Genomic DNA, 27,746 nt, shown 5'->3' on the forward strand with positions numbered 1-27,746 from the left:
GAAAGAAAGAAAGAAAGAAAGAAAGAAAGAAAGAAAGAAAGAAAGAAAGAAAGAAAGACAGACAGACAGACTAGGAGAGGAATTTTTTTTTAATATTTTATTTATTTATTTGAGAGAGAGAGCAAGCGAGCAAACAGAGGGAGATGGAGAGGGAGACGGAGAGGGAGAAGCAGACTCCCCGCTGAGCAGGGAGCCTGAAGCGGGGCTTGATCCCAGGACCCCGGGATCATGACCTGAGCCAAAGGCAGACGCTTAATGACTGAGCCACCCAGGCGCCCCAGGAGAGGAATTTTTAAAAGCAAATATATACAATTCTTTCAAAGAGTTTTCCAGCAAAAAGGGAGGACAATAAAAGTAGGCAGTAGTTTGGAAGCAGGGGGCTAATAAGGCAAGAGTAATTAGCTGCTGTTTTTGCTTTTTTTTTTAAGAAGGGAGAAATAATGAAAAGTATATTCTGATAGAAACGATCCAGGACAGAGTGAAGATTTGCTGATGTAAGACAAGAAGGGTAGAATAACTCGAGTGATATCCCAGAGTAGGTGAGACAGGACAGAATCAGATCCAGTGTGCCAGTAGAGAGGTTTCATTTAGAAAAGACAATGGATGGTTCATCTATGGTGTCTCAGTCTGTTTGGGCCGCTCCAACAGAACACCATAGACTAGGTGGCTTATAAACAACAGAAATTTATATCTCAAAGTTCTGAAGGCTGGGAAGTCCAAGATCAAGGTACTAGCAAATTCAGTGTCTAGTGAGGACCTGTTTTCTGGTTCCCAGATGGTGCCTCTTCACTGCGTCCTCACATGGTGGGAGCAAAGGAGCTCTCTGGGGTCTCTTATAAGAGCACTAATCCCAATCATGAAGGCCCCACCTCCTAATACCATCACAATGGGCATTAGGTTTCAACATATGAATTTTGAGAAAACACAAATATTTAGTCCATGGCATATGGTAATAGCTAGGCAGGCAGGCAGAGTGTGTGGGGGTGTAGATGCTGGTGTGTGGATAGAGGGGGCAGGGGGAGCCTGTGGAAATTATTTTCTTATTACTTTAATTCTCTTGGTGGAGTAAGAAGCAAGGTCATCAACTAAAAGTGAGTACAGGGGAAGAGGTTTGAGGGTTTGAGAAGACAGGAGAAAGTGTTAAAGTAGTGGTCTAGGAGAGCAAAAGTATGAACGAACTTGGAAGAGACAGTGTGATTGCCAGGCAGCATTAAATGTCCACTTGAGGCTCATGGTCATGAATTCAAAGTGGGACCAATCAGCAAAGTTGTATGTGTTGCTCCATCTATACAGTCACATGGATAAGAACACACAGTTGGTGGAGAGCTGAATTTAAGCAAGGTTGGGTTTTACAAGAAAGGGAGAGATATACAAGGGCATGAACATAATGATGAACCATGGAATTTAAGCAAGGTAAGAAGAGGGTTGTGCAAGAAAGATCAACAGTCTGGAGCTACCATAGGGTCAAAGATTGTGGAGGTAGGGATTATAGAGGGAAGGAGCTGCTGCAAAGACAGGCAGTAGTGGTCAGGAAGTGAAATGTTTACAACAGAGATTATGGAGAGAATGCAGTTTCAATAATGAGAAGGTCCAGGGAAGAGTTTCTCACCCTTGGCACTACTGACAATTTGGACTTTGTTCTTGGGCCATCCTGTGCATTACAGTATGTTTAGCAGTATCGATGGCCTCTACCCACCAAATGCCAGTCATACCAGCCCTCAGTGGTGACAATTAAAAGCATCTCCAGACACTGCAAAATCACCCTGAGTTGAGAACCACTAGTCTAGGGTATGACCACGCGGCTGAGTAGTTGAGATCACCAGAGGACAAGGAGGTCAAGGAACAGAGTGCTGAGAGAACTGAAAGAAACACCTATGAGGTGATTGCAATTGCCAAGAATTCAGACAGAGTAGTACTAGAGAGAGTGACAGGGAACAGGAGCACATAAAACAGATGTCAGTAGGTGACAACAGTTAGGAGTGGGTGACATTATCTGGTGAAAAAGCTCAAAGCTGATAAGACTATAAGACCTTACCGCTATGGTAAGGCTGTTACTAGAACTTCGGCTCCTTTTCTAGGGCTTTTTTAAATGTCTAGAAGGTGGGCAGACTTCTCCACATGATTTCATACTCAATTAAATTAGACTCACAGAGTCAAAAATAGGGGTCGGTCAAAAACAATTGGCACCATTTCTGACTGCCATATATAACAAACAGCTGAAGGCACATATTTTTGGCTGAAGACCATCCTAAAAATAGGACAGAACATCTTGATTTTTAAAAAACCTCTCAATTCTCTTTCTGGCCCTTAGAAGGATGTATTATACTGCCTTTGATTGGAAAAGAAACATCTTTTATTAAATGGTTGCTTTTATCTGTTTGCTACTGAGCAACCATAACCAATGTTTTCTTTAGATAACCAGTCACCTTTACCTTCACATAGTTTAACCATCAAGGAGGACAAAAAGATCTTATGAAATGAACCGACTGCAATGCTCTCCAACTGTGTGTCACCTACTCCTCTCACTGCCACCTGGAAAGACAGTGTCTCACCAGATTGCAAGCAGATTTAGAGCAAATGCCCAATTTTCATCCCCACCTCTTAAAAGCATATTCACAATGAAAGTGCTTATTGAAATTAATAGATGCATCCCCTTGATAGGAGGAATAGCTTCAAGATGGCAAATCAAACTGTATTATAATCTATTAAATTCTCCCAAATGTAGTCTCATTGCAATAATTAAGTCTTTAAGGAAGCTATACTCATTCAAACTCCATAAGCCCATCTGCAGAATTCTACCCTGTTATGGTTATACTGAATTTAAATTTTATAATGCATAAATGTGAAGCAGAAAAGATGGTGTTCAAGGAAACACGTGACGCTATCATCCAAGTCCTGCTCAACTTCACAGATTACCAAATCTAATATTTAAAGCTCACACAGAACAACAGTGAAATCCTCTCATTTTCAAATCCCCAAATAGAAAGTTGTCAGAGCTTAATTGTGATGTAATTATTACACTTTTACATACTGCTTTTATGATGGCTAAGGTATTTTCATATATTGATTCTAAATGGGATGCTTTCCTATTAGGAAGAGACAAGATCTTCAGAGTAAAAACCAGGATTTAAACCTCAACTTGGCCACATTTCACTGTTATGTCACTTAATCTATCTGGTTTCATTTCATTATCTGTTAAGTGAGGATAATCCTAACTTAACAGTTACTGTAGAGAAAAAATTCCCTACAGTATGAACAGCATAGTTCTGACACATAACAGTTGTTCAGTAAATGAACCACTGTCCTCGTATTGTGTTGTTAGTTAAAACAAGCCTCAGAAAATGGAAACACAATCTCTCTTCTTGAAAGATCAATAAAATACTTTAATTCTGTTATAATAGATCATAAAGTCAGGCTTATAGCTATTTTAGTCTTTGTTTACAATTATAACAAAAATGAACATAAAGAGCAGGTGCCTACCTTCCAAACTTTCTTGTTCATCTGAAGTATAAGCATCCATCTGACTTTGTTCCCGTAAGAAACGAATAACTGCATAAACTAAGTGCTTGATAGATGACATTTTAAAAGCTTAAACACTTTTCCTTGATAAGAAAAATGGAAAACAGCGATCCAAGTTATGTTAAAGAATCTGTCAGGAAGGTTATAAATAACTAGATTATAAATTACATCAAAAGTAAAAAGCAAAAACAGAACCTCTATTACCTTCATTCTTCTTTTTAAAGAGTCAGGAGAACACAAAGTGTTGTTATGGTAACGTATTACATATTTTCACTTATACCCAATAGTATTAGATTGTTAAAACTTGCAAAAGTAAAATTTTTCTCAAAACATGTAGAACATAAGCTTAGACTCTCACTGAATATCTCACTGTCTCTTAACAGTATATATAGCACAGATACAGATCAAGACAGGGGAATAGATACAGATGTAGAAATCCCCAAAAGGCCTCTGTACTAAGTTGAGGGAGATTTCATACTGCTGACTCAGAAGCTGATCTACAATGAGCATCTTCCTCTATTTCATGAGATTTTTAAAAATGTATGTATAATTTACCGTGCACCAACTTTTGTAGGGTTAGACTGTTATTTGAGGAGGAAATATATTAATGGAAGGGTGTTCAACCATTGAATGTCATTCTTAATAAAAATGGCATTTCTATTTAGTCAAGACATGTCGGAAAACCATTGCCTAAGTCGATGGATACTACATACCGACCAGTGCTCTCTGCAGTAGCTGTGCTCTCGTGGACAAGCTGGAAGCTCCCTGTCATGTTCATTCACATGGAATACTATCGCTTCCGAACAGTGGCGCAGGCCAGCCGGCCTTAATGGCTTATTTCCACTAAATCGCATCATCCATCTGTTCCCCAGGTTCCCTAATCCAAAGCCAGGGTGTGGTACCCGCCACCAGGATGTTTATTATTTCTGGGTTTATTTTAAAGGCGAGCCCAGTCTTTAGGCCATGGGCTTGCAAGTACTAAATAAGGCCCCAGGGCAGAAGGTGGAAAAAAGAACGGGGGGGGGGGGGCAGGGAGGGTGAGGAGGAGAAACGAAGATACTCAACCTCCTCCAGGCTTCTCCCCCTTTCTCCCCAGAGCACATTGACCTCCTTCTCCCTCCCTTTCTACCCGGGCCTCGTTTTGGCCCAGACGGGGTTTGCTGCGGGTGCGCGGTGCAGGCCCCATCTGGGGCAGGGGGAGACGCACCCATCCCAGACAGAAGCCCCTTACCAGGCGAGAGGACGCGAGACAGTGGCAGCGGGCCCGGGGGCGTCCGTAAGCCGGTACGCCCGCCCCCTGGTCCTCCGGCTTCAGCCCGGCTCCCGATCGCAGCACTGCCCACGGCCGCCCAAACTTCCCCGGCTCCCAGGCCGCCGTCGCCCCTCAGCCCACCGGCTGCGCGCTCCGCTCCCGGCCACTGGGTCTCGCCAGGACCGCCCCCCGGGCGGCGCCAGCGCGCGGGGCGGGGCGCAAGTCGGGGGGCGGGGCCGAAGTGGGCGCCGGCGTGGGGCTGCCGCACGTGGGAGGGCGCGGACAGGGTTGGCCGCCGCCGCAGCTGGGCCTCCTCCGCTAGGCCGCCCCTCGGCTCCCCGGCGCCCCGCACCCCCCGCCCCAACCCGGACGACAGCGCGCCCGCCGCCGCCGCCGCCGCCGCCGCCTCTCGGCCCTCCCATGATCGCCCCGTGCCTTTCGGCTGTGCGAGGCCTCCACAGGTACCTCCAGTGCGCGGGTTAACCTTGGCTGTGCGCCGGGCGCGGTCCCGTCCGTGCCAGGTGCCTGTGCTCAGCATTTCCCGAGCGTACCCCTCCGACGCGCCTGGGACTCTGCGTCCCCGCGGCCCGCATGCTCTATCCTGAGGGACACCTGGCGCGGACGCTTGGGGCCACCTTTCCCTCCACTCCCTCGGGAGGGCATCCGTTCCCCTTTGTTTGGGACTGTCTCAGCTGCAGCCAGCAAGACTGGTCACAGGCCTGGCCCAAAATGAATGCAGAAAGATGGTTCGGATAAGAAAATCGTTTGACTTCCGCCTCCCATCCAGAACTGCGGACCTCTTATTAAAAGTGCCGGCAGCTGTAGACTCGGGAACAGCGATTCTGATTTGCCCCTCACGCATATCATTAGCATACAAATCGTTTAACAAACGCGCGATGAAACCGCTATGGTTTTGCTGCTTATCTGGGTCCATGCCTTCTAATTTCCTTTTTATTTACCTCCTCCCCATAAAACATTCGGCGTCTTGCTGGGGCCAATTGACTTGGCCCAAAATGGAGGAAATTATTGCTAGGACACGGTTTGGGGCAGCCTCAGCTGCTGTTTTGGATTGCTTCCTAGCTCCCAAGCCACACCCCTCTGCCAAAGACCAGTAGCAAGATGGTGAGAGAATTAAATTCTTTGCACGGATGCACTAGATGGAGTGGTTTTCGGAAACAATGCCTCTACCACCCCCATCCCCAAATTCAGCCTTGAACTGTAAATCCTAATGAAGATCCAACAGAAAAAAAGGAAATATGTGTTTCTCGCTAGATACTTATAAAACTACTTTGGAAAATGTTCAGCATTTAAGCTTTTTGACAGTTTTCTATTGTATATGGCCACTCATCTGTGTGGAGCTTTGTGTTGCTCAGTCCCTGTAATTATGGTGCATCCAAGGGACAGTAATAATTATAAAGAGTTAATATGATTTTTACCATATTTCACACTGTCCTTTTAGTCCGCAGGCTGCAAGTGATACAGCTTCAAATGCAGCTATACCAACAAATGAAGATACATAACGCAGGTGTGAGAAGAATAAATTTTGTGTAAGACAGCCGTTCTCAGACTTTTTAGTCTCAGGACCCCTTTACCTTGCAAAAATTACTGAGGATCTAAGAGCTTCTGTTTATGTCGGTTATAACTACCCATATTTACCATATTAGAAATGAAAATTAGGGGATTTTTAAAGTATTCATTTATGTAAAAAGAAAACAGTAATAAACTCATTACCTGCACAAATAACATTTTTAATGAAAAATAACTGTTTTCCAAAACTCCTCCAAAAAAATCAGTAAGAAAGTGGAATTGTGGTTTGGTTTTTTTTTTTTTATGGTTGTAAAATATACATAATGTAAAATTTACCATTTTAATCATTTTTAAGTGCACAATTCAGTGACATTGAGAACATTTACATAGTTGTACAGCCATTACCATTATCCATCTCCAGATCTTTTTCATCATCCCAAAGTGAAATTCTGTACCCATTAAACAGTAACTCCTCGTGTTCTTTCCCATCTCTGGTAACCACTGTTCTTTCTGTCTTTATGATTTTGACTATATTAGGCACCTCCTACAAGTGGAATCTTACAGTTTTTGTTCTTTTGTGACTGGCTTATTTGAGTTAGCATGTTTTTAAGGTTCATCCGTGTTATAACTTAGGTCAGAATTTTCTTCCTTTTCAAGGCTGACTAATATTCCATTGTATCGATATATGTGGTATATCGATTTTGTTTGTTTATTCACCTGTCCATGATCACTTGGGTTGTTTCCATCTTTTGGCTGTTTTGAATAATACTGCTATGACCATAGATGTGCATACATCTGTTGGAGTCTCTCCTTTCAGTTCTTTGGCATGTATACTTAGAATTAGTATCCATATGGTAATTCTGTGTTTAATTTTTTGAGGAGCCACTATGTTTCCCACAGCACTTGTACCATTTTACATTCCTGGCAGCAGTGAACAAGAGTTCCATCTTCTCTATATCTTCTCCAACATTTTATTTGTTTTTGTTTTTTATAAAAACTATCCTAGGAGTGGCATTGTTTTACACTTGGGCAAAACAAATGTGTAACTTAATAGAAAATAGCTGGATTCTAATATCTGCTTCTGCATTTGATATGTTACACTTTTGTTTTGGTTTAAGAAGAAAATCCCACCTCACTTATATGTAGTTTGAAAAACAGGTGTATTTAACAGCTTTTTAAAAGTAATCATGGATATGCTTTGATATCATATCAAAGTTGCACAAGTGGTAGTTTTTTAAAGATTAGTTGCAATGCAGAATATGAAACCATCAGTGTACTTTTCTTATTCTGTTACATTAAAATCCATGGATTTTAAATGGATCCTTTACACACACATGATTTTCTAATATCAAACATTGGTTACTTGGAAAATCGCAGTACACTGTGTTATACAGATCTTCCTAATGTTGACACATTACGTTATACAATATCAAGTCATATTCCTGTGTATCATCCACTCCATCATAAATGTCTTGAGGTATTCGGAAACTGGCAAGCTCACAGTGGCAGATACAATTTTTCAAAATTCTAATTTTCATTTGAAAGCTGAAGTTTTATCAGTGGTAACAAATACTATCCATTCCTCGAGGTGACAGGCTCACTTTGTTACATTTTTGAGAGAACTTCTGCTGAATACTTTAGTCTGATCAATCATAGTTTGTCACTCATCTTTTCAAGTACAAATAGTGTTCCATGAGAAAAGCAGCTATTTCAGCTCCAATTTAATTGGTTGCACAAGTGCTTTTGGTTTGAGCAACCAAATCTTCTGGACAGTCTTGGTGCTCAAGTATACAGCAGAAGTGCTTTATGCATATTTTGCCACACATATTCAGTGATTGAGATTTAATAAAATTAAATATTTTACTATTTCATGAAAGTGAAATTGACATTTTTAGCGTGAGTCCGTGGCAGTGAAGAATATAATGACTGTTAAGACAGTTCAGTCCCACTGCCTTGACGTGTTCTAAGGAGCCAACAATTTCATCTACCATTGTTTCTTACCATCAGTACAAATGTCAACCAAGTGAAAAAAGTAAATAATATACTATTATCATGAAGTACTTGTAACCTCCCAGATGACTTGAAATGGTCTCAAGGACCTCTCCCCATATTCCCACCCCCAAGGATGGCAGAACACATCTTGAGAACCACTGATATGTGTTACTCAGATTCTTTGTCTATGCGTGGAAGAAAATAAATATATAAAAAGCCATGCAATTATTATCTTGTTAGAAGCTGGTAACCAACTAAATATATCAACTATTTTGTTACTTAACAGCATAATATTACAGTTAATCAACATATATAGCAGTAGTAGTCATTAACTTATGGCACTTGTGAGTGACTTAATCACAGAATCTTTGTTTCGAACTGTGTCCTTCAAAAAACAGTCAATACTAGACAACGTGGAAGGCCCTGTGTGTTCTCTTGATGTATTTTTTCCTGTTTCTTCCTACACTTGGGAGTTCATTTTCGTGTTTTAAGAGTAGGTTTTTGTTTACTGACTTAGGATTTCTTTTGTTTTTCTCTTGGTAGAGCTGCTATACCCCCTTCCCAAAGCCAGTTGGACAGCCAGGATGATTGATGGGGTCCTAGGCCAATTTCTTAGGAATAAGGGGACAGAGAATTTGAAAACTGGTTGTAGTTGCCATTTAGATAATCTTGTGACCTTAAGTAAATCACTCAATATCTTGGATCTCTCTCAAGTTCCTTATTTTGTAAAATAGAAAGGACTGGACTCAATGATACTTAAGATTTCTTTCAACTTTTGTTGCCATAGCGATTAAACCAGGTGAATTTCCCCTCCTTTCTCAGCCAGATTACACAGAATATGAGCCAAGCAAAATCTGATGCATACTGTAGAGTGAGGGATGGATGGCATTGTCAAAAAAACAAATAAGAAAGATGACTCAACAATATTTAGTCCAAATTTTATATATATATATAAAATGGCCCTAGTTTCCTCATTCAATTAAAAAAAGAACCGTGGTTTTAAAAATTCTGACAGCAATGCATGTTCATTGTAGGAAACTTAGAAAATATTCACAAGCAAAAGAAACACAATCCAGAAGAACCAATTGTTAACAGCTCCCAAAATCTTTTCTACAAATAGACACTTTTTTTTTTTTACAAATATGGGATTATACCATATTTTTATAAGTTGTATGTACTGTAAACATCCTTCCATAATATAAATAGTTACAATGTAGTCCATTTAGAAATGTGTGATAATTAATCCCTACTTTTGAACATAACAACTTTTTCCATTTCCTGCTATGAGTAATAGTGCTTACTTAGATAAATGTTCTTACTCTTAAGTCTTTTGCCAAATCCTTAATTATTTCATTAGTATAAGTTCTTAGCAATGGAATTTGTACATTATTTTTTCTTTTTAAGATTTTATTTATTTATTTGAGAGAGAGAGAATGAGAGACAGAGAGCAGGAGAGGGAGGAGGGTTAGAGGAAGAAGCTCCTCAGCAGGGAGCCCGATGTGGGACTCATCCCGGGACTCCAGGATCATGACCTGAGCCGAAGGTAGTCGCTTAACCAACTGAGCCACCCAGGCGCCCTGGAATTTGTACATTAAAGGGCATGTACATCTTCCAGGCCTTTGGCACTTACTATCCTAGTTTTCTCCAAAACATTCCACCAAAATTACACTCTTACCAGTGGAGTGTGTAAATGCTAGTTTCCTACACCATTACCAACACTGAACATCTTAATATTTTTTACCTGTATCAATTTGTGAGGCGGGAAGTTTTCTTATTATAATTTGCATTGACTTGCATTTTTTTGAGAGTTTATTAGGTGAGTTTAATTCTTTAATGAAAATTCAGGACTTGTGATCTGAAGACCAAAAAAGTTGTTTGTTTCTGATGTGAGAATTTATTCATATGGGAAGTCTCAGAAAGTTAGATTAAATTATAGTTATTCATAAATTTAACAATATTTCGTATCTTAACTGGAATTAAGTAAAATTGCAATTGTCCCCCCAAATCCAGTAGCTAGAAACCCCAGAATTTTAGGACAATGGTGCTAGAAAGAAAATACCAGTAAAGGAAAGGTTTTAAGTTATAAATATCAAAGGCTGGATTGAGATTATTTGTAAAAATGGATTTTAAAAAGTTGTAAAGGAGGATTTTTGTTGTTGTTCTTTGCCCCTGGTTTTGGACAGAAACATCTGGTACTTAGATTTAAATATTATCACCTCTTTTGTTAAGACCAAGCAGAGAACTTCTGTGGGGAGAAGCACCTAGATTAAAGTATGAAGAACCAATGAAATTGATGCTTATTGGATACATATGTATATGCCAAGTTCTGCATTAGAAAGGCAGGTAGTGGGGGCGCCTGGGTGGCTCAGTCGTTAAGCGTCTGCCTTCAGCTCAGGTCATGATCCCAGGGTCCTGGGATTGAGCCCCGCATCGGGCTCCCTGCTCGACGGGAAGCCTGCTTCTCCCTCTCCCACTCCCCCTGCTTATGCTCTCTCTCTCGCTGTGTCTCTCTCTGTCAAATAAATAAATAAATAAATAAATCTTAAAAAAAAAAAAAAAAAAGGCAGGTAGTGGGGCGCCTGGGTGGCTCAGTCATTAAGCATGACCTGCCTTCAGCTCAGGTCATGATCCTGGGGTCCTGGGGTCCTGGGATTGAGCCCCACCTCAGGCTCCCTGCTTGGCAGGAAGCCTGCTTCTCCCTCTCCCACTCCCCCTGCTTGTGTTCCCTCTCTGGCTGTGTCTCTCTGTCAAATAAATAAATAAAATCTTTTAAAAAAAAAAAAAAAAAAAGGCAGGTAGTAAGTATAGTACTCTAGACTAGAATAGACTAGGCTCTAGTAATCTGGACCTATCCCTGCCACTGGCTAGCACTGCAATCTCAGGCAGAGTTACTTGATTTCTCTGTGTCTGTTTCTTCATCAGTAAGTTGAAATTAATTGCTGATTTTTTCACTCACCAAATATTTTTTGAGTGTTATGTGCCAAACATTATTCTAGTTTTAATGATACAGCAATGAACAAAGCAGCCAAAAATCTTTGTGTTCATGGAGCTTACGTTCTAGTGGAAGAGACAACTAAGGAAAAATATAGAGTATGTTAAATGGGGACATGTGCCAGGGGGCAAAAAATAAAGCAGAAAAGAGGGATATTCGGTATTGGTGAAAATGAAATTATAGCGTTGACAAGAGTGGGCTCAGTGAGAAGTTGGTAACTGTGCCTGTTGTGTTTGAGAAATTGAAGAGGCCATTGTGACTAGAATAGAGTATCTTTCAGACAGGTGAGTAGGATATGAGACAAGAGAGGGAAAAATTGTATTCATCTGTATTAGAAAAACAGTTCTCCCTTCTGGGAGTCCCTTTACTACTCACACAGAACTCTTCACTTCTGACACTGAGCAGTCACCAAATGTGTGTGGAGGTTTTCCCCACAGCAAGCCATTCTCTTGAGTCACCAGCTGGGTGTCCTACATTTTAACTCAATTCTGATACGACCTACCTGGAGATATTATCAGATCCCACAGGTTAAGGACTGGTCTCCACACTCCACATGCCAGTTGCAAGTCCATGTTGTTACCTGTGCTTCTGACCAATTGGCTATAAATCTGAGCTTCCCATGGCCCTCTCCTTGGGTTCAATTAATTTGCTAGAGAGGTTCACAGAACTCAGGAAACATGCTTACCAGTTTATTAAAGGATATTATAAGGATATAGGTGAACAGCCAGATAAAGAGTTACATACAGTGAGGTCTGGGAGGGTTCTGAGCACAGTAGCTTCTGTCCCTGTGAAGTTGGAGTATATCACCCTCCTGGTACATGGATATGTTCACCGAACTGAAAGCTCTCCAGACCCCATACTATAGGGATTTTTATGGAGGTTTTATGAGGTAGGCATGATCTGTCATTAACTCCATTTTCAGCCCTTCTCCCTTCTCAAGAGAATGGGGGGAGGAGCAGGGCTGAAAATTCCAAGCTTCTAATCATGGCTCAGTCTTTCTAGTAACCAGTCCTTATCCAGGGAGCCTACGCAGAGTCACTTCATCAGAGCAAAAAACACTCCTATCACCCAGGAAACTGCAGGGTTTTCGGGAGCCCTATGACGGAAACCAGGGTCAGAAACCAAATATTACAACAAAAGATGATCCAGTGCTCTTATCACTTAGGTAATAACAAGGGTTTTAGGAGCTCAGTGCCAGGAGCCAGGAACAAAGACCACTATATATTTGCTATTATCTCACATCATCTTTTTAAGATGGAGAGTAAATAAAGAGTACTTTGAACGTTGCCTAACTATGTCTGTTGCTATTGCCACAATAATGCCATGTAACAAACTGCATCTCCGCAGAGTATAATGACAGATATTTATGTTTGCTGACAAATGTTTGTTGGACAGTTTTTCTGGTCTTGACTGGGCTCATTCTGCACCTACAGTCAGCCATGGGCTGTGTAGGCAGCTCTGCTGATCTTGGCTTGGCTGCCTCTTATATATGGGAATCTAGGATGGTGAAAACTAGGGCCACTTGGCTCTCTTTCACATTCTCTTGCATTCTCTGGGAAACTAACTCTGACCCGTTCTCATGGCCATGGCAGGGTTCCATGAGAGTGAAGTGTATATAGGCCTCCTAAAGCTTAGGCTCGAACTGGATGGAGCACCATCAACTCTGCCACAGTCTACTGGCCAAAGCAACTCACAGGGCCAGTCCAGGTTCAAGAAATGGGTAGATAGACGTTGTATCTTGACGGGAGGAGTAGTAAATTCAAATTATAAGAAATCGTAGATACATATAGAGGTGAGATGGAGGTCATGTTAGCAATTAGTCTACCACATTGACACATAAAAGCTCAATAAATATTAGCTATTATTAGCTATTAGCTATTATTTCATGTTTGTGAATTACCTAGTTGTATTTAGGAGGTTTTCAAATTCAGATCATTAATTTGTTTTTTGGGGTTTTTTTTAAAGATTTCATTTATTTGAGAGAGAGCACAAGCGGTGGGGGAAGGGCAGAGGGAGAAGGGGAAGGAAAAGCAGACTCCCCGCCGAGCAGGGAGCCCGATACAGGGCTCCATCCCAGGACCCTGGGATCATGACCTGAGCTGATGCAGACAACCGACTGAGTCACCCAGGCATCCCTCAGATTATTAATTTGTAATAGCCCTTCATAAACATTGCAGGGGTTTTTTTGTCTTTAAATTCTGGGGTGGATTGTTACTGCTTTTTTGCCCTACAAAAGTTTAAAGTTGTTATGTAATCCAGTATATCAGTCTTTTCCTTTATGATTTTTGCCTTTGATTGCATGCCTAGAAAGTGCGTCCCTACCCCAAGACTATAATTTTTTAAATCACCTGCCTTTTCTTCTAGTACTTTTATGTTTCATTTTGCACATTTGGAACCTTTACCTATCATGAAGTAACGTTTCCAATTATTAAGTGAAACAAAAAGGAAATCAGCATAAACTGCAGGAAGTATGGGAAACTCCAGCTCACAAAATAGGGGTTTCTAATTTACCACAGTGTATTTTGAAAGATCCCATTCCACCTGCTGTGAGATTATCTATACCTCCTGCTTGGCATTCGAGAGGATACCCTCTTATTTCCCAGCCACACATAGCTGGTACCTTTGATACCTAGTCTTATTTGTGGTCAGGACCCAAGAGGAAAACTCTTTTCCTGCCTCATGTCTTTTATTTTTTCTTCCTGTTCCCCCACCCGCCTCCCTTCTGGAAACCATCAGTTTGTTTTCTATAGTTGAGAGTCTGTTTCTTAGTTTGCCTCTCCCCCTCATTTTTTTCCCTTTGCTTGTTTGTTTCTTAAACTCCATATATGAGTGAAACTCATACCGTATTTGTCTTTCTCTGATTGACTTATTTCACTTAGCATAATACTCTTTAGGTCCATCCATGTCATTGCAAATGGAAGATTTTATTTTATTTTTTTGGCTGAATAATATTCCATTCAATATGGAATAGAGTATTTGTGTGTGTGTGTGTGTGTGTACACACACATCTAACCCATTCATCAGTGGACACTTGGGCTGTTTCCATAATTTGGCTTTTATAGATAATGCTGCTATAAACATCAGGGTGCATGTATCCCTTTGAATTAGTGTTTTTGTATTTGGGTGAATACCTAGTAGTGCAATTGCCAGATCATAGAATGGTTCTATTTTTAACTTTTTGGGGAACCTCTGTACTGTTTTCCAGTGTGGCTACACCAGCTTGCATTCCCACCAACAGTGCAAAAGTTTTCTGCTTTAGGAGTAGGTTTTTTACCCTTGGAGTATGCCATACCATACATAAGGTGTAGGTACAAAAATATTTTTGGAAGCATTGCTCTCATTCACCTGGTGTTCTCAAGTTTCCAAGCACAAGAGAAGACAAGCTCCAGTGCTTAAAAGCTTACCAAGTCTCTGTTTTATATTTGCTAACATTTATTGACTAAAGCAAGTCACATGGCCAAACCTAGAGTCAAGGGTGAAGACACCTCTTGGTGGAAAAAAAACTGCTGAATTATATTACAGTAACAGAGATAGGAAGAATTTGTGGTCCTTTTTGCAGTCTATTACATAGCTTTTGTAATGCATGGGGGAAAAAAATGTGTCTTTAAATACATTAGCAAAGAAGGAAGATTTGAGTTTTTATCTCAAGCTAGAAAAGGAACAACAAATTCAACCCAAAGAAAATAGAAAGCAGGCAATAATAAAAAGTAGAAATCAATGATACAGAAAAGAAACAGGCAATAAGGAAATTCAACAAAGCCAAAGTTTGTTCTTTAAAAATATTGATGGGGGCCTTGGGTGGCTTATTCAGTTAAGCATCTGCCTCCGGCTCAGGTCGTGATCCCAGGGTCCTGGGATTGAGTCCCGCATCGGGCTCCCTGCTCAGCGGGGAGTCTGCTTCTCCCTCTCCTACTCCCCCTGCTTGTGTTCCCTCTCTCGCTATGTCTGTCTCCGTCAAATAAATAAATAAAATCTTAAAAATAAATAAATATTGATAAAATCGATCGACTGTTTAGCAAGAAAAATGAGAGGAAACACATGAATAAAAGGAATAAAATAGGGACCATCACTACAGACTGTACAGATACTACAAAGATGAGAGTATTTGTGAAGAAGTGTTTGCCAGTACATTGAAAATTTAGATAAGTGGAAAAATTCCCTGAAAAATACAACATTAAAGTGGACACCACAAGAAATAGAAAATCCTATATTTATTAAAGAAACTGTGTGTGTATTCAAAGACTTCCACAAAGAAAACTCTAGACCCACATGGCTTCAGCAGTGAATTCTTCCAAATATCTAAGGAATAATACCAATCATATATAAACATTTCCAAAGAATAGAAAAACAGCTGACACTTCCCAATTAGATTTATGAGATCAACCAACCCTCATTCCAAAAATTCAGGAGGACACTACAAGGGAAAACTAGTGGGTTCTTATAAGTTTGAAAAAATTAGAAACTCAATCAATGAAATTAACCAATTAATGGAATAAAGGAGAAAAATCATGTGATTATTTTGCTAGACTCAAAAAAGAATTTGATAAAATTTAATATCCATTCATGATTTTTAAAAAAAAATTTTGGCAAACCAAGAATAGGATTTCTTTAACTTCATAAAGTATATTTTTTAAAACCTACATAAAACTTTATATAAAATAGTAAAGTTATTTTTATTTTTTATTATTTTTTTAGTAAAATTATTTTTATTCTTTTTACTTTTTTATTGTTACGTTAATCACCATACATTACATCATTAGTTTTTGATGTAGTGTTCCATGATTCATTGTTTGTGCATAACACCCAGTGCTCCATGCAGAACGTGCCCTCTTTAATACCCATCACCAGGCTAACCCATCCTCCCACCCGCCTCCCCTCTAGAACCCTCAGTTTGTTTTTCAGAGTCCATCGTCTCTCATGGTTCGTCTCCCCCTCGGATTCCCCCCCTTCATTCTTCATTCTTCCCCTCCTACTATCTTCTTTTTTTTTTAAAGTCAATCAGAGAAAGACATGTATCATATGACCTCACTGATGTGAGGAATTCTTAATCTCAGGAAACAAACTGAGGGTTGCTGGAGTGGGGGGTGGCGTGGGAGGGATAGGGTGCCTGGGTGATAGACACTGGGAGGGTATGTGCTATGGTGAGCGCTGGGAATTGTGCAAGACTGTTGAATCACAGATCTGTACCTCTGAAACAAATAATGCAATATATGTTAAGAAAGTAAAATTATTTTTAAAAAGCCTTCCTGAGATCAGGAATGAGGTAAAGATGACCATTTTTACTATGTATATTCAATGCTATCCTTGAGGTTTCAGCCAGTGCAGTAGTTTAAGAAAAAAAGATTAAAAATTGGAAAGGAAGAAATAGAACTGCCATTTTTCACAATGACATAATTGTGTGTATAGAAAATTTGAAGGATAGAATAAGTGAATTCAGCAAGGTTCCTGGATAAAAGATCAATATAAAAAAATTCAATTATAGTTCTATCTTAGCAAGATGCAACTGGGAAATGAAAATTTTAAATTTTGTAAGTAAAAATAGAATTTAAAACTTTATACAGGAATAAATCAAAAATGTGTAAGACATCAGCAGAGAAAACTACAAAACATTACTGAAAGAAATAAAAGAAGATCTAAGCAAATGAAAGGGTACGTCAGTTTGAGATTGGACCACTGAATGTAGAAAGTCTTTATTTTCCGTCAACTTTATTTCCATTTTGTTTGCCTTCAGTTGCTCTTTAAGACCACTCAATGGTTGGTCCCATTCAGCGGCCTGAGCGATGGGAGCTGCATACCAGCCTTCAGGGGCAGGCTGAGGACTCTGGTCTTCAGCAGGGAACTGCCGAAGGGGAACAGAGGGCACCTGCACACCTTCAGACCAGTCTGTGACTTCAGGTTGAGTAGCAGTGAACTCAGGAGCTGGAGCAGTCCATTCACTCCAAATTTCCTCCTTGGTCACAGCCTTTTCAGCAGCAGCCTGCTCTTTTCAATCTCTTCAGGATCCGTGTAGAAGTAGAGATCAGGCATGACCTCCCCTGGGTGATGAGAGGAAATGGTACCACACATGCCCAGAACTTCCCTGGGCCAGTATCCACCACATCAGACCCCCTGAGTGAGCTCCCTTGTTGTTGCAAGGTATGGCAATGTCCACATAGCACAAAGTAGAGTCTGTGTTACACAGAACGATGGTAGGCAAGTTGATGTAAGATGCCTTTGTGAGAGGCCGGTCAGCCCTGTGAGCAGTAACCACCAGAAGTCTCGGCTTCCGGAAGTCTTCCTGGGTCTGGTTAGTGAAGGTTCTAGGAGTGAAGTGGCTAGCCATGGGAGTGGCTCCAGTAGCAGCCACAAATTTCAGCACAGTTGGCTGGCCAGTATTCCTGAGTGATAGGACACTGACATGAGCAGGTTTTCAATGGCAACAGTGGCATGAGGTCTCAGCAGAAGGTTCTCTCTGGTTCTCTTCAGATTTGTGATGTAGATACCATCACTTTTGTAGATGTACTGTTCCATCAGGAAGTCAAGGTTGGTGCCACCTAAGTAGGCTCCTGCTGCAAGAAATTTGAGGACATCCTCCTGCATTTGCTGGACATCAAGGGCTCTAGACATTGTGATAGTTTCCCTTTACGTTACAGTGGGAATGCAGAACAACACTGTATGGATCCCTTCCTGGGGAGCGCAGAAAAGTGGACTACTTAATATTGTAAAATTGTCAATTTCCCCTAGATCAACCTTTAGATTCAATAAAATCCCAGTCAAAATCCCAGAAAACCTTTTTGTAGAAATTGACACATAGATTCTTTAAAATTTAAAATGGAAACACAAAGGGCTGAGAATAGCAAAACACAAACTTGAAAAATATCAAGTTAGAGGATGTAAGCTACCAAATATCAAGGTATTACAAAGCTACAGTTAGTAAAAAACAAAACACAATGTGGTATTGGTGGGAGGATAGAAAAATAGATGAAGGAACAGAGTCCAGAAATAAACTTACACATACCTGACAACTATTTTTTACAATAAAGGTGCCCCACTGCTATAGTAGGGGGAAGGAGGGCTTTTTTCAATAAATAATATTTGGTCAATTGCATATCCATACAGAAAGAGATGAACCCTTTTTTTTTTTACCTTTAACTATTATTATTTAATGTAAATTTCAGTTAACATACAGTATAACATTAGTTTTAGGTATACAGTATAGTGATTCAGCACTGCCGTTCAACACCTGGTACTGATCTCGGCAATTGCGCTCCTTAATCCCCATCACCTATCTCACCCATCCCCCACCCACCTCCTATCTCATAACCATCAATTTGTTCTCTATAGTTAGGAGTCTTTCTGGGTTTGCTTCTTTCTCCCTTTTTTCCCCTTTGCTTATTTGTATTGTTTCTAAATTCCACAAATGATTAAAATCATGTGGTATTTGTCTTTCTCTGACATATTTCGCTTAGCATAATACTCCATACATGTCATTACAAGTGACAAGATTACATTCTTTTTGTATGGCTGAGTAATATTCCATTTTATACACACACACACACACACAGCACATTTCTTTTATCCATTTTCAGTCAATGGACACTTGGGCTTTCCATAATTTGGCTATTGTAGATAATGCTGCTATAAACATCAGGGTGCATGTATCCCTTTGAATTAGTGTTTTTGTATTCTTTGGGTGAATACCTAATAGTGCAATTGCTGGATCATCAAGGGCTCTAGACATTGTGATATTTCCACTGAATGTAGAAAGTCTTTATTTTCCGTCAACTTTATTTCCATTTTGTTTGCCTTCAGTTGCTCTTTAAGACCACTCAATGATTGGTCCCATTCAGCGGCCTGAACCTAATTTTAACTTTTTGAGGAATCTCCATTTTGTTTGCCTTCAGCTGCTCTTTAAGACCACTCAATGGTTGGTCCCATTCAGCGGCCTGAACCTAATTTTAACTTCTTGAGGAATCTCCATACTGTTTTCCAGAGTGCCTGCACCAGTTTGCATTCCCGCTAACAATGCAAAGAGTTCCCCTTTCTCCACATACTCGCCAACACCTGTTGTTTCTTGTGTTATTTTAGCCAATCTGACAGGTGTGAGGTGATATTATAGTTTTGATTTGTATTCCCCTGATGATAAATGATGTTGAGCATCTTTTCATGTGTCTGTTGGTCATCTATATGTCTTTTTTTGAAAAATGTCTATTCATGTCTTCTGCCCATTTTTAAGTTGGATTGCTTGTTTTTTGGGTGTTGAGTTTTGTAAGTTGTTTATATATTTTGGATACTAACCCTTTATTGGATAGGTCATTTTCAAGTATCTTCTCCCATTCTGAAGGTTGCCTTTTAGTTTTATTGATTGTTTTCTTGGCTGTACAGAAGCTTTTTATTTAGATATAGTCTGAGTAGTTTAGTTTTTACTTTTGTTTCCCTTGCCTCCGGAGACTGATCTAGAAAGAAGTAACTATGGACAATGTCAAAGAAGTTACTGCCTGTGTTCCCTCCTACGATTTTTATGGTTTTAGGTCTCACATTTGGGTCTTTAATCCATTTTGATTTATTTTTGTGTATGGTGTTAGAAAGTGGTCTGGTTTCATTCTTTTGCATGTTCCTGTCCAGTTTTCCCAACACCATTTGTTGAAGAGACATTCTTTTTCTCATTGGATATTCTTTCCTGCTTTGTCGAAGATTAATCAACCATATGGTTATGGGTTCTTTTCTGGGTTTTCTTTTCTTTTTTTTTTTAAGATTTTATTTTTGAGTAATCTCTACAACCAACGTGGGGCTCGAGCTTACAACCCTGATATCAAGAGTCGCATGCTCTACCAACGGCGCCAGCCCAGGTGCCCTGAACTGCTCATTTCTGGGTTTTCTATTCCAATTTTTTGATCTATATGTCTATTTTTGTAGCAGTACCTTACTGTTTTGATTACTACAGCTTTGTAATATAACTTGGAGTCTGGAATTATGATGCTTCCAGCTTTGCTTTTCTTTTTCAAGGTTGCTTTGGCTATTCGGGGTCTTTTGTAGTTCCATACAAATTATAGGATTGTTTGTTCTAGTTCTGTGAAAAATGCTATTGGTATTTTGTTAGGTATTGCATTAACTGTGTGAATGGCTTTGGGTAGTACAGACATTTTAACAATATTTGTTCTTCCAATCCATGAACATGAAATGTCTTTCCATTTCTTTCTGTCATCTTCAGTTTCTTTCATCAGTATTTTATAGTCTTCAGAGTACAGGTCTTTCACTGCTTTGTTTGGGTTTACTCCTAGGTACCTTACTCTTTTCGGTACAATCGTAAATGGGATTGTTTTCTTAATTTCTCTTTCTGCTGGTTTATCATTGGTGTATAGAAATATAACATTTCATTATGTTGATTTTGCATCCTTTGACTTTGCTGAATTCATTTATCAGTTCTAGCAGTTTTTTTGGTGGAGTCTTTCGAGTTTTCCTGCCCCACATCTTAACAATGGTCATAGTGACTGAAATAATCACAGCTTTCAGGCATAGCCTGCTTTCTACCATGTAATAACATACATACAATAAAGGCCCCATTGTTAGATCTTATCATTCTAACACAGTGGTTTATACATATATACAACTTCAGATTTCAGTTCTCAGAAGAATTCTTCTATGCCAAGGTACAACATAGAGAAACACAAATTATTTATTTGAAAGAGAAATAGATGAATGATATTAGATTCCAACTGCCAATTATGCAATTCCTTTTAGAAGTCTTATATTCAGTCCACTTTTTCATTTTACAAATATTTATTGAACACCTGTTATTGTTTAATCTCAGTATCACTTTATCCTAAACCAAATTTACAAATCTTATAAATCTGTTCTTTTGCCATTGTTCTCTGTCACAATGAATGTTACCGTTTACTGACCTCAAAAGTCTAGGAACTGTCCCTGGCCTTTTTCTCTGTCCCTATCTTTTTCATCAGTTACCAGATTTAAAGGCTTTCTCTTTTCTCTATTTGCAGTATCACCACTATAATCCAAATCCTTATCATGAATCACAACCTCAATTTTTGCTTCCTACTAATATACTTTCCTTATGAAAACAGAGACCTTTATGCAGTCCAAATGTGACATGTCACACTCCAGTTTAAAATTCTTTAGTTCAGGGGCTCCTGGGTGGCTTAGTCATTAAGCATCCGACTTAGTTTCTGCTCAGGTCATGATCTCAGGATCGTAAGATCAAGCCCTGCATCAGCCTCCATGCTCATCGGGGAGTCTGCTTGAGATTCTGTCCCTCTCCCTCTGCCCCTCTCCCACCTTCCTCCCTCTCTCCCTCCCTCCCTCTCTCTCTCTTTCTCTAAAATAAATAAATCTTTGAAAAATAAAATAAAAATCTTTAGTTCACCATTAACCTTAAGATAAAATCAAAACTCTTTGATTGGTTTATAAATCCCTATACAGTCTGCCCACTACTTAGCTGTCCCAGCTTTTCCTCTCACTCAGTGAACTCAGTGTTTCAGCCAGAGAGTTCATGTCTTTATCTCCTCGTCTTAAATTAACACATGCTGATCCCTTATTTGGAACATTCTTCTCTTTCCCTACTTTTCCACAACCTGGCTAATACTTGTCATTCATCTTAAAAGTTGTTATAAAGTATTATAACAAAAAGTTAGGTATCTATAGTTAAAAGAATGAAAAAAGAGTGTGTATCTAAAAGGAGATTTCTAGTACCTTTGAAGTCTTTTATGTGCCCTTCTCTGATCATATCTCTTCTCCTTATTCCAGAGATAACCACTGTCCTGTATTTATGTTTATTGTCCTGTTGTTTTTCTTTATAATGTCATAACACAAATACATGTTTTCCTTAACAACATATGGTTTGGTTTCACATGATGAAACTAGTTTTACATGGCTGTGGCTCATTTTTATTGCTATAAGACCTTTCACTGGGTGACCATTCCAAAATTTATTATCAGTTTTCCTGTCAATGAGAATTTAGGTTGTTCCCAGTTATTTCCTATTATAAACAATTGCTATGAATATTCTTGTAATTTCTCCTGATACGTATGGGCCTAAGAGAAAAGTTGCTAGGTTGTATGATCTATACATTCTCTACTTTATCAAATGATATCCAATTTTTTTCCAGAGTGGTAATACTAATTTACTTCCTCTCCCTGTATAGTGTTCATGAGTAGCCAGCCACTGATCCTTTATCCTCAGCAACTCGGTGTCAGACCTTTTGCCAATCCAGTGTTTGTAAAATGGTTTCTCTTGGGTTTTGTACACATTGCCTTGTTTACCAATGAGTTTGAGTGTATTTTCATGTTTATTTTCCATTTATTTTATGCCTATGGTGTTTTTTGTCTGTTTTCCTATTGGGTTGTTTATTTTTTTCATACTGGATTTGAGCATTATTTATATACATACAGATATATTTCATTTGATTTCCACTCATAAAAAGTACTTATGGGGTGCCTTGGTAGCTCAGTTGGTCAAGTATTCAACTCTTAGTTTCAGCTCAGGTCATGATCTTAGGGTCGTGGAATTGAGCCCCACATAGAGCTCCACTCTGAAGGCAGAGTCTGCTTAGGATTCTCTCTCTCCTTCTCCCTCTGTTCCTCTCCATGCTTGCACTCTCTCTCTCTAAATAAATAAATAAATAAAATATTTTTAAAAAATACTTATATTTTATCTATGCTAGATACTGAGCTAAACTGAGAATACACCTGTGGACAACTATGCCTTGGAGCTAGAGAGTATAATGCTAAGTGAAATGAGTCAGTCAGAGAAAGACAAATACCATATGATTTCACTCATATGTGGAATTTAAGAAACAAAGGAACAATGGGGAAAAAAGAGCCAATCCAAAAAATAGACTCTTAACTTGAAATAACAAACTGATGGTTACCAGAGGGGAGGTGGATGGGGGGATTGGGTGAATTAGGTGAAGGGGATTAAGTGTAGACTTATCATGATGAGCACCGAGTAGTATATAGAAATGGTGAATCACTATATTGTACACCTGAAACTAATGTAACACTGTATGTGAACTATACTGGAATTAAAATTTAAAACTTAATAAAAAAGCAAAAAGGAACTATCCCAGCTCACATGGGTTCATGTCCTCACTCTATCGAAGGAGTCGAAGAATAATGAAACAAATCTCTAAAGTAGTTAGATTATGGGACACCTGGGTGGCTTAGTTGGTTAAGCGTCCAACTCTTGGTTTCAGCTCAGGTCATGATCTCATGATCCCCGAGTTGGGCTCCATGCTCAGTGGGGAGTCTGTTTGAAGATTCTCTCCCTCTGCCACTTCCCCTGCTCATGCACACACACGCTCTCGCTCGCTCTCTCACTATCTCTCTAAAATAAAATCTGTAAAAAAAAAAAAATAGATTATAATAGGTGCTGTTAATATCAGCTTACTTTGCACTTCCTCAGAATGAACTTAACCGACTCCTACTAAATTTGGTCCCTTTGAATACTATAAGTACTTCCATAGCACACACATTAATAGTAGTAATGTTTACCTTTCTCACTAGTTGACACGTTTTCCGAGATCATGAGCATATTTTGTTATTGTTGTTTCTTTCTATATCTCTAGCACTTAGCTTGGTGTTATTCACATGGTAGATGCTTAATAGATATTTATTGAATAAATGAATGGATGGATGGATTAATGAAAAGTTGTTATCAGTGATAATACCTGAAAATTCAGCATTCCGTGGTGACACCTAAGAAGTATAGGCCCCTGGATTTGGCATTTTGATATTGACAATAACAGGTAAAATGCAGTAGAAAGTAACTGTTTCAAACCCTGTGTGAAATAAATAGCTCATTGCACATTTTTTTTTCTCAGAAAATACAATTTCTAGGGGAAAGTACTATGTCTAAGTATTAATTTAGGCCTAGTTGAATAATAAAAAATCACAAAGTAGAGTAATACACAATAGGAAGCTAACTTAACCAACAAATACAGAGGAATTTTTAGTATATACTAGGTGAATATGAGGCAGAAGAGAAGCCATATATTAGAAAAGATGATGTTGGTCATATTCCCTTGTCATAGCTGGGGCATTCACACAGTGACTTAGTGCCCTACAGACCCAGTTGATCGATCTGAAGAGTAATAGTCTAATCTAATGAATATTCTGGGAGCAAGACTCATTCTAAATATGTCAACTTGGATATTGAAGAAATTGAAGGAGGTGCCAGCTTGTGAAGTACTGGGTCAGAAGCAACCAAACTGAGAAAGAACAGAAGGCAAACTTTTCGTGAGTGAGTCTGGGGTCAGCCAAGGGCTCAAAAGCCAGACTTGCTGGACTTGAATGATTTGGGAGTTACTTGGGTCTGGTGAAACATGGCACTGAGCAGAACATAATCTTGGTCTGGATATGTGCAGCAAAAGTACTTATTGGTCAGACCAAGAAGGTAATGACATGAAGTTTGACCTATCTAGTGGAAAAAATACCCAAGAGAACCCAAAGAAGATGGAACACATCTTATACCTGCTGTTAGATTTAGACCCTTGCTACAAGTACTATACTTCAATAACTGCAGTTATTGAGAAAAAGTAAAAGCACGAAGAACTTTCTTGGCATGGCAGAAAGGACCCACGGCTACTGATTTGTAAAGGTGTATAACAGCTAATCAAAAATGTTTCTAATGACATTGAAAAATTGCAAAATTACAGGAATGGTGGGTAGTAGAATGTGGCTGATTGAAACCTATATGTAACTTCCAAATCTATATTCACTCATAGATCAACTGAGTATAGTTACTGTGTGTCATGGACTACCAAATACCACAAGAACAGATGTGTAAAGCAAGGCACCTAAATTGGCATTATTTGCTTGGTGAAATTTTTTTATGGTCTCCTCTTTACCAAAATTAATTTGTGATTGCTTACCTAAAAAATACACATTAAGATTAAAAAAATAAAAGGAAAACAATATTAGACAAAAAAAACAAAAAGAACATTAGGGTTAGCCTAGTTAATTTAATGGGGTCCAGAATTTTACTGTAAGCTTTCTGTCAATAAGGGCAAAGGGAAATTATATTGTTAAGAAACAAACTGAGGGTTTTAGAGGGGAGGGAGGTGGGGGGACAGGTTAGCCCAGTGATGGGTATTAAGGAGGGCACATGTTGAATGGAGCACTGGGTGTTATACGCAAACAATGAATCATGGAACACTACATCAAAAACTAATGATGTAATGAATGGTGACTAACATAACATAATAAAATAAAATTTAAAAAAAAAGTATCAGGAACAGTTTTTCCTGGTAGTGTTCGTGAGATAAATCTATCATGTGGATGCCTTGTATAAAAGAAATTAAATAAATGCAAGGAATGATAGTCTTAACAATACTTATACAGTAAGTGCAGAAGTTAGAATACAAGGTAGAAATACCTGTATCTGATAAGTACCAGAGAGAGTAATAGAGAAATTGATATGGGAGTTCAGGGGAGGGAGAGACTATAGTTCCAAGATAAAAGGGAGGGACAAGGTCATAATTGATCCTTGAAGGCGGTAAAATTTGGACGTGTGAAGATCAGAGGAGGGTGTTCTCTTACCCTCAGACCTTTATCAGAATTTAGAAATAGCCACATTGAGTAAGTTAAATGTCCAAGGCAAACATGCTAAAAACTAATGAAATGACTCCAAGAAAGACAATGTGCTACACCTTAAATTTATATAATATTACATATGAATTAGTCTCAACAAAACTGGAAAAAAACAAATCTCAGTATATGGAGATTACACAAGGAAGGAAGGAAGGAAAAGAAAGGGAATGTGCAATCTCCATGGCTTTGAAAGTAGACCCGGTTTCACATGCTTGCATAATCTCACAAAACCTCTGTCTCCTCAACCCTATGTTAGAGATAATATTAACTACCTGACATTTTTGTAAGGATTACAGGAATTAACGTACATGAAAATGTCTCGCACAATACTTGATACGACCTGGCTACATAGTGACTTATAATTTCTTTCCTTCCATTCAAGGTAGAAAAAAGTAGACCTAAGGATTTGGATAATAAGAACTGACTGTAGTGGTTATTGAAAGTCATAAATGCCTTATCAGTGCCTGGTGGAGGACACAGATGACCCACTGATAAAGTTTTCATGTGACTCTAAGTAAAGGTAAAAAATTAAAGTTCCAGAGGATCACATCTCACTAGAGCACCATTCTAATAAAGAGATTCTGAATGATATTAAATATGAAGTCTTGTATTTAAACAAATCACACCTATATGAGAGCAGGATAACATAAGAGCAGCACATAGAAAAAAACTCAGAACCTTTTGTTGTTTCCAAATTCAATATGAATTCGATTCATGTAGCTGCCAAAGAATAAGAGAGAAAAGAGTCACTTAACAGATGACACATTGAGTCTTGGGTGTTAGTTGCCAAATCCAATGCGTACTTTCCAGTCCTGACTTGCCTTAGTCTTTATGTAACATTTACACTGTTGGCCACACATTCTTGACTTCCAGAGATGCAAATTCCTAATTTTCTCTACTATGAGCATTCCTCAAATTTTACCAAGTTTCTTTTTCCTGACACCTGCCCCTCAAATGCTAGTTTTTCTCAAGTTTCTTTCCTCAATGTCTACTGTAAAGCTCTTTTTCTGTATCCTTTCCTTGAGCCTACTTAGATGCTGAAGTCTCTTCTACACATACCATCCTGTCTGAAACTTTCCCCAATCAAAGCTAGTTTGCGGTCTTTTTTCCCCCTCCCTACTTTTCCACACTAACCCCACCGTTGTTATATGTGTGCTCTCCAAGATGTCCCAGTCTGCTCTAAGGACATCTGAAGACATCACTGTCTGTGTCTCTCACCAAGAGCCCTGTCCTGTCATCAGGTTCATATATCCAGTTGCCGAATTACCACGCTTCCACATCCTGCCATATCTTCCAGGCCTTCATAAAGCAACCTGTCTGAAATTTACCTAGTACTATTTCTCCCAGCCTCGTCTTGCTGTTGTGGTTTCTGTTTGCAATGGTAAGTTCACTGTATTTGATCAGTAATACTATCCACCCTCTCATCCAAATTACGAACTACTGCATCCTGTCTTTCACAAAGTCCTGCCAGTCTTACCATTTGAATATTTCTTGAATTCATTGTTTTCTCTCCCACTCCTATTCGCACTTTTAATTCTTATTGTACCATCTGGATTAGTGAAGCCTCCCAACTAGTCTCCTTTACCTCCTAAAATTGGCCTCCCACACCCCCCCACACACCCTCAGCTATCTGTGGAAAAAGAAAGAAACCTGCCTGGCTAAATGATAGATCTTACCCTCTCACTGAGGGCATCCCATTGACTACAGTATGAAGTTCAGAATCTAGTCTAGCATGATGTAAAAAAAAAAAAAAAAAAAAAAAAGTCTTGCCTATCAACCTCTCCAGCTTCATTTCTCTCTCATTTCCATTTCTAACTTCTAAATAGGCTATGATTCCTAGAATACACTACCCAGTGATTAAAAATGGGCCTCTGTTAGTCTT

The 27,746-nt window shown here is 39.2% G+C and overlaps 2 protein-coding genes across 4 annotated transcripts in view; one reads left to right on the forward strand and one right to left on the reverse strand.

Moving 5' to 3' along the window:
- SGTB (small glutamine rich tetratricopeptide repeat containing beta) overlaps positions 1-4,896 on the reverse strand; it is a 44,136-nt gene extending 39,240 nt beyond the window's left edge. For both annotated transcript variants that reach the window (XM_035014538.1, XM_035014537.1), the window contains exons 1-2: positions 4,751-4,896; positions 3,481-3,602 (exon numbers count right to left, since the gene is read on the reverse strand). In XM_035014538.1, the coding sequence (XP_034870429.1) occupies positions 3,481-3,580 (100 nt within the window). In that variant the 5' untranslated portion in view covers positions 3,581-3,602; positions 4,751-4,896. The remainder of the gene's footprint in view (positions 1-3,480; positions 3,603-4,750) is intronic.
- A 268-nt stretch (positions 4,897-5,164) lies between these two features.
- NLN (neurolysin) overlaps positions 5,165-27,746 on the forward strand; it is a 95,273-nt gene continuing 72,691 nt past the window's right edge. Inside the window, exon 1 of one of the 2 annotated variants that reach the window (XM_035014520.1) lies at positions 5,165-5,232. In XM_035014520.1, the coding sequence (XP_034870411.1) occupies positions 5,192-5,232 (41 nt within the window). In that variant the 5' untranslated portion in view covers positions 5,165-5,191. Of the gene's footprint in view, positions 5,233-5,347; positions 5,518-27,746 lie in introns of those variants that run through there. The other variant, XM_035014521.1, reaches the window with a different exon arrangement.

The sequence above is a fragment of the Mirounga leonina genome, unplaced genomic scaffold (assembly GCF_011800145.1).
Source record: "Mirounga leonina isolate KUSES-001 unplaced genomic scaffold, KU_Mleo_1.0 Mir_168, whole genome shotgun sequence".
NCBI lineage: Eukaryota > Metazoa > Chordata > Mammalia > Carnivora > Phocidae > Mirounga > Mirounga leonina.